At 40.5% G+C, this 8,156-nt stretch overlaps 1 protein-coding gene across 1 annotated transcript; it reads right to left on the minus strand.

The window, feature by feature from the left end:
- Positions 1-2,392: 2,392 nt before the first annotated feature.
- Positions 2,393-7,398, minus strand: PIM3 (Pim-3 proto-oncogene, serine/threonine kinase). Its single transcript, XM_075599823.1, has 6 exons — positions 6,653-7,398; positions 6,185-6,294; positions 5,953-6,003; positions 5,260-5,623; positions 4,071-4,247; positions 2,393-3,966 (listed from the first exon to the last, which is right to left on the minus strand). The coding sequence occupies exons 1-6, from the start codon at positions 6,735-6,737 to the stop codon at positions 3,782-3,784; spliced, it is 972 nt and encodes a 323-aa protein (XP_075455938.1). The 5' UTR covers positions 6,738-7,398; the 3' UTR covers positions 2,393-3,781.
- Between the last annotated feature and the right edge of the window lie 758 nt (positions 7,399-8,156).

Here is an 8,156-nt window from a genome sequence, read left to right on the forward strand (position 1 = left end):
CAAGGTGCTTTCCACGTTCAACGCATACCTTTTATTTAGGTTTATTTTAACACGGGTGGTTAGTATGGGGTCTCCAGACCGGGACTTCGTTCATTTCAGCTCCAGGAACCCCCATGCTCTTGAGATACTTACCGGGGAAGATGCGATCAGTACTGGTTGTTAAAATCGTCTGTGTTTCGCGAATCACGTCGCAGCTTTCTATTGCCCAGCATTCCATGGGAGATTAAACCTCCATTTTGTTTCCCCCTCAAGGGGAGATACCAGCTGCATCTTTCCCACTAGGTCTCTCAGTAACCAGGGGGTTACCTCAAGTTGAAATTGGACCCCCTGCTCCCCTCCCCATGTTACAAATAAGAGGGAAAGAGGCATTGCAACAGGAGCAAATACTCCTTTAAAAATAACCTGTATGTCATCTCTAACAACATCTGATTCAGTTTCTTTCATTGTGAAAAACTGGGAAAAGATTATAAATAAATATACCCTTTATTACTACTATACCTGTTCTTAATTGAACGTATTTTGGACACTTCATTTAATCAACATGTACTTCTTTCAAAGTTGAATCTCTGAAGCAGTATTGTTAAAGAGCCACAAGATTCACCATCACTGCAATTAACCGTGGAACGTACAGCGAACGCGGTTGATTAGCAACTGGAATTTCCCAGGTGATCATTTGTGGCGAGAAAGTTTCTCGGTATATGATCTCGAACTAGATGTGTCATGCTTCATCAGTACAATTAATGGTAACCCCCGTTAAGGCGAAATGTGCTTATGTAATAATTGGAAGCTTTTAGATTCAGACAAATGTGGTCTCTCACATTTACAAGAATTTGCGACCAAAATATATGCTTCTTAAAACATAAAAACATACTTAAGGCAATTTTTTTTTTTTACCAGAAATACATAGTTACCTCTGGTTTTCAAGTATGTCCTAGGAAAGACCCTTTTACTGAGGCCTTCCGATAGGACAAAACTCTTCTGGCTAATATCTTTATTGTATACTAATATCTGAATCTTGTAATATATACATGATAAACATTTACATTCTTGTACTGTTTTGAGCATATTTGAATTTACTTTAGTAGGAAGAAATAACATAGTGGGTAACACACACGGTTGAATAAAATAGGCATGTACAAATATAATAATCACTAGCTCCTACTCCCACTCCCATGAATACATCACTGGTTGTAGAAGCTAGTGAATGTTAAATTCCACTGTTCCGGTTTAAAAATAAATAAAAAAGCGATCAAGAAAACCCCACTGGTTCAATGGAACTTTTATTTAATAAATCTATAATTTAATGCCCTAGTTTTGCAGCTGGGAGACTGATAAAATGTCACTTGCTCTCTAAATAAAAGCTTATGTATATTTCAAATATAGATTTGCAGTGGTGCATTAATCTGAGGTAGAAAGAACATTGTTATAACATAACTTGGTGGTTTCCACATGGATATATATATATATATATATATATATATATATATATATATATATATATATATATATATATATATATATATATATATATATATATATATATATATATATATATATATATATATATATATATATATATATAGAGCAAAGTATATGCTCCAAGTAACCCCCCCTTTTTTTTTTCTTACAAGGGGTTAGTTAAATCATGGTTACATCTGTCTGCAGTCTCTTCCTATAACAAGGATCAATCAGATGATTGCATCTTTGCTTAATGGCATTTAAGAAATCATGTGCTTTGAAGTGTGTCTCATCACAGGTTTTTATTCCTTCCCTCACACAGTAGTCACAAGTCATTATCCACTAGGTCTTACCTCATGATTCAGTAATGTAGCAAGTGATCTACTACTTGTGCTTGTACAGTATATAGGTCATTCCAAGTACTTAGTTAGCAAAGACGGCTGCTACCTAATGACTTAAAACTAAAAGCAGCAACTAGTGTAATCGTTTACTCAGCTTGTTTGTCAACAGAACAAGATTGGTAAATAATCTGGTCAGTGAACTTTAGGTGAAATCCTTGGACCTGTTACATTTAGCACATGCAGGTATAGTATACCATGTACTGGGATTTTGAAATGTACCAAAAACCATCTGTGTCAGATATACAACACATTTTAGAACTACCATGGTTAATCGGAAAATCTGTTTTGGGTGGGGCTTTAAGAATGATTGAAAGCTTCCAATTGTCATATTCTGTAAGGTTTTGCATCACCCGAGTCTCAGTAAGATTTAGGTGATGACTGCCAGCTCCCCAATTGTCAAAATGACAGTGCTGTAATATAAATAGATCCAGTGAGTGAATTGTTATACAGTAGATAGAAATTCAGCAACCTCTCCAAGAAAGTTTCAAAATGTGTAGTATGAACAGTAGAAGTAGTTAATATGCACACACAAATTTATATACAAAAAAAAGTTTAATTGAAATACTTGTATAAAAAATATGATCTCCATACATTTCACACTGTTAAACTGAAAAAATAAAATAAAATCATATGCAAGCTGCATAAAATGCATTCAGATCACAACGACAGCTATTAAAATAAATTAAGGTTGTGACTCTGCCCCTCTTCCTCCCAGAGCCAAAATGCATGGAGACTGTATAATGCCAATAATTTAAAATCCTTCCAAACAGTATAACTGTACATTTCTGGTAGAACAACCATACCAGGCACAAAGGCATAATGACCAACTTTAAAAAGTAATCCTATGTTCTTTAAATTAGGCTTTGTACAACAATTACCCATCTAGAACAAACTTATCAGGGAAAGAAAGATGTTCAGACATGACTGGAATGCAGAAATAAAGTTACTGGTTAGCCAATAGGAATTCCATGTGGTAGGGTAAAAGAAGTGGAAGGGGCATTTAGGGTAGAGAAGCACAGTGTTGGATAAATTCTACACAAATAAATTACTAAATAAATAATGAGAAAAAAAAACTCGTCTAAACATCACGCAATAAATAACGGTATATAATACAAGGAAAAACAAATTTACATAAATACAGATATGGAAAGAGTAAGTCCTTGAATATTGCATTGATTGTGCATTTAACATGCCCATACATACTTAAGACTCATGTTGACAAGGTTAAGGAGAATTGACAGAACAGGGGCTTATTGTGCCCAGTGGTAGAGATGAAAAAGGAAATTGAATGCTCCTAAATAAAAATAAATAAAAACTAACATCCCTGTTCATACTTCTGTGCAGGCTATTGGAAGTATTTTGGAGCAGCAGAAAAAAAAAGTTCATTAAATATTTGTGTTCAAGTATTCCATCACCAGAGGGGTGGGATTACTTCCAACTGTTCACTGAGCATGTTCTGATATGTCAGGAGCTGTTCCAACCATGTTAGCAAACGGCAGAAAAACCCCATAATGACATGGATCTTCTTTGGACATACACAACTCCAAAATGAAAGCCAGGAAAAAAAAAAAGTCCCACTGAAGCAGCATTCAAAAAGGCACTCAAAAAAAGCAAATAAAAATCTAGTCCAGGCTCTATGAGAGCAAACAGTATACTATGTATTCAAGAGGTCACTGCTTTTCTTATGTAAATAAGGTCAGTCTTTTGTGTAAGTACTGGCCTACAATTCTCAAAACATCAGCATGTCCAAAAGAAGTCTCATTCCAGGGGAATAACTGCAAAAAAGGTGGGGAAAAAACCCTCTTGTATAAAGATTTAACTACAGAATAGTGAATGTTTTTTTGAGCCCCTCCTGTGTAGTATTGGCAGCAGCACTGATTATCTGCCTGATGCGCCTCTCCCATTGCGAGGATCTTGGTGCTTCACAGACTCTCATTGCTTGAACTTGTGCTAGATGCATCAGTGTCAATGGTCCGTAGCCTTAAATCACAGTCCTCGGACTTCACTATGTCACACTTGCGCATCCACGAATGGTCAAAAATTTGCTCAAGTGTTGGTCTGTCAGAAGGCCTCAGTGAAAGGCACCATTTGATAAGTTGCTGGCATTCTGAAAAACAAAAAATAAATAAAAATCACACACAAGCTAACTTTAGGTTAAAAATAAATAAATAAAATAAAACAGCAAGTGCAAGGCATTTATACTTCACATACCTGAGGAAATTCTTCTTCTGAAGTACAAGCGCCCTCGCAGGATCTCTTCATCTTGCTCAAAAGGGATATCCCCACACACCATGTCATAAAGCAGAACCCCCAATGACCAAACCGTTGCCGACCTTCCATGATATCTGTGGTATTTGATCCATTCTGGGGGGCTGTATACTCTTGTCCCTGAAAATTAAACACAATACAAGCAGACATTAAAAACAAGTCACATAAGGTCAGCAAAACAATGCCAGAGGGCCCTAAATGGAAGCACAATCGATTCCCCCCTCCCCCATTCTATTGCAATGAACAACACTGTATGCATCAGCTGTTTACAAGCAGGGCTCCCTTTCAAGGACCACGTGGCGTCTGCAGCACCACTCCAAAAATAGACACAAAAGGAGGGTGTGCAGGGGGGGGGGGGGGGGGGGGGGGGGGAAGCAATCCTCTCTCTCTCTCTCTGCACTGCCCCACTCCGGCTTCATTATCCAAGCAGAAGCCCTGGTATTGTTGGCGCTCTCCCCTCCCCCTATGGGCTGTGTGCAAAGGCTCTAGCAGCCATAGCTCCCTGGGCTCTCCGCCGTTCCTTGGATACCAAAACAAAAACCTGGAATCTGTGAAGCGCTTCGTCACGTGGGCTGAAGCTTCGGGTTTCACAACAAACAGATGTGAACTGAGGCAGCCGTAGAGAGCCAGTCATCTCCACAGGGCACACCCACAGCAACAGAGCTCCCCCCATCCATCCACATACTGATCACTCATTCAGTGCCAGACTGATACCAATGTCTCAGTCTTCCCTAGCTTAAAAATGTCATAATCACAAGCCACATTTCCCAAAGTTCATGTGCCGGGTGCCCCTGTGACATACATTATACCAAAAGCAAACCGTGTTACCAGAAAAAAAATAAAAAAAATATATCACCCACTAAAAATATTATGGAAACCAACTAGTGCGTCACTAGCAGGAATCGCCTTCACTATGCAGTACGAGATCAGGGGGTGAGGGATGCCTGGAAATTGTATATTAAATATCAACTGTCTCGCACAGTAAGCCATGGGGGGGATAAAACACTGCCATAGGGGCTTATACCGCACATTAAAAGGCTCCCCCCAAAAATGAGAGGGATTCATCCGAGGACAAGTAGAGTGCTGCATATATGGGGGGGGGGGGGGGGAGTCATGTGGTTACTATACATACCGTCGAAATCGGTGTACACCGTGTCCTTGAGGAGGGCTCCGGACCCGAAGTCTATGAGCTTGAGTTCTCCAGTCCTCAGATCCACCAGCAGATTCTCGTCTTTGATGTCCCGGTGAACCACCCCGCAGCTGTAACAGTGGTGCACAGCCTCCAGCACTTGGCGAAAGAAGCCCTGAGCCGTCTCTTCATCAAGCGCCCCCTTCTCGGTTATAAAATCAAACAAGTCCTTCACCGGCTCGGGTCTTTCCATGATAATCAGAAAGCCATCGGCTCTTTCGTACCAGTCGAGCAGCTTGATGACGCCTCGGAATCCAGAGCCAACCTTTTTCAGGAGGACGATCTCCAAGGGCACCATTACTCCATTCTAGTGAGAACAAATCCCATATTATAATTACTGGCTACTTAGGATGTGTAAAAAAAAAAAAAAAAAAATCTGGAAAACAATCAAGCTCGGAGATCAGAGGTTGAAACATCGTCTCAAGTGGGTGTCTCCACTGCCGCATTTTGCTGAGGGGAGGGGGAGGGAAAAATCCCGCCAAATTTCCCCCCACAAAAAGAAAACATCACAGCATGATGAACTATGCCTGTTTCCCTACCCCGAGAATACCGGGAAACCCCAGAATAGGAAACCCCAAGATCAAAATACCAACCCCCTCTCCCCCCCGTTTTAAACACAACGTATTAAATACTTACTAGTGATCCCCACTCTGTGACTCTCTCCTTGGAGACATGTTTCACAGCGACCTGAAGGGGGAAAAAAAAGAGAAAAAGGGGGTTCTAAGTGACATCATAAGGAAAACATTCTCATTCTAGAACGCTGGGGGATTCTCTATGCTGCTGTCCGTCAGGAGTAATGGGGACTCGTGATCAATCGCAATGGAAAATTCACCAGCGCATCCAACCAACCCGCAAGCTCCCTCCTTACCGGCAATCCGTCCGCAAGCCTGCTGCCGGCGTACACCGTGCCAAAGCCACCGCTGCCTAGCACAGAGCCCACTTGGTACAGCTTTTCGAATGACTCCTTCTCCAATTTCACTACAAAAGAACAAAAACACAACACACTTGATTACCACAAGGGTCTGCCGCTGTTTAATCCCCATTTCAACCTCACACGTAGTATAAACACAAATGTTTCTGGAAAACAAACGTGGGGGTTCTGGTCGACAAAAAAAAAAAAAAAAAAAAAAAAAAAGAAGGTTATAGATGTTTGTTAAAAAAAATAATATATATATATATATATATATATATATATATATATATATATATATATATAATATGTGGTCTGATATACGATCAAATCACGATCAGCATTAAAAATGCAATTACAATCAAGGATTAAATGGGGTGTAATAAGAGAAAAGTAGCATACACACGACTACATCCGTTGGCGTACCTGGTTGTAGGATTTTAACCGGCAAATGGTCCATGCTGGTTGGGTTGCAAATGTGAGCCAGGGAGCCGAATTTAGAAAGTAACATCTCCAATGTAATCCCTCAATGAAAAGTATGAAACTTGTTAAATAATTAAGCAATCGCAGTTTTGTTGTTCCCGGTTTCAGCACACTTCAATGTATATATTAAAATAAAAATCCGGTCAGATAGTTTCCTTGATGCCCACAGCACATACACATATAAACACAACAGGCTGTGTAAGTGCTTCACGCTGATATATCCATGAAGATTGAGAAAATCCAGTGGTAACAAAAAAAAATGTATTAAATTACAAAATAAATTAATAAGATTCTTCCGTCTTGGTTTGTAATTGTAGGCAGCTATAATTGTTGCACACACGATATAAAATCCAATACGTTTGAGGTTATTAATTCAATGATGAGCAGCAAACCACACACCTCTGCCCTCCTCAGCTTTGAGCTCAATTACTGCTAGAACTGCCTCTTAACTCCCAATATTTTGGTGCGGAGAGAACAGAGTGATATCAATCCGCGTCACGACAAGGGGGGGTGGGAAACACCTTTATTTCGCGCGCTGCCTTCACCCCAAATAAACACCGTAAAAATCTGACAATGTACCCACCGGTCCCCCAAGCCAGTGAAAAATCAGTAACACGCGTGGACCGGTCACGCAGACAGTTTGTTTCCAGTGCGCACTTCTTTATTAGTAGTAGCTAGACACGGGGAAGGTTACACTGTCTGAAAATTTGTGTTACTCACATTGCAAGTAGAAGCTTTTATTTACATATTTATGTAGTGGAGGTTTCGCCAATGGGATGGCTTCATTTACAATTGAACGTCTGACTGCAGCCAATAGGAACAATGCTCATTTGCATATGCATGAGGTGAAACAGGGGCGTTGGGCGGGAATTCCTAGGCGCGCTTTCCCCCCCCCCCCCTTCTGATTTCTAACAGCGCTGGGAAAGGTCAGAGAAACTGAGCCACTGCGTCTGTGAGAGGGAAAAAAGGGTGGAGGTGGATATGTTCTCTCTGCCAATTACACAGTGCACCAAAATCACGATGCCGACTGAGCGCGAGGAGCAGGGATTGACAAGTCTAGAATATGCAGCAAGAACAGCCATATTCCCCACCTTTTAGTTGATAGGGACGAGCACACAGAGCCGTACATTAAATATATGGAGGGTGATGCATTATTTAAGAGCGAAGTCACATGTACTCGATACTATCAGAGTGGTTTGCAGCGATCTCACTGTGTATGTGTGTGTGTATGTGTGTGTGTATATATATGTGTGTGTATATATATATATAGGATAGCTGCTGTATGTGCACCTTCGTTACTGAAACCGAGTCCTTCTGTTCCCTGATTCCCCACAATCTCGATGGGATAGGAGAAAGATGCTTTAACCCAGCTAACTGCTGCTGCTCGAGAAAAAAACCCGCGTCAGACGCTGTAAGAGTCAGGCAGACAGGCATCATGTAATAATAC

This window comes from Ascaphus truei, chromosome 5 (assembly GCF_040206685.1).
Source record: "Ascaphus truei isolate aAscTru1 chromosome 5, aAscTru1.hap1, whole genome shotgun sequence".
NCBI classification, from domain to species: domain Eukaryota; kingdom Metazoa; phylum Chordata; class Amphibia; order Anura; family Ascaphidae; genus Ascaphus; species Ascaphus truei.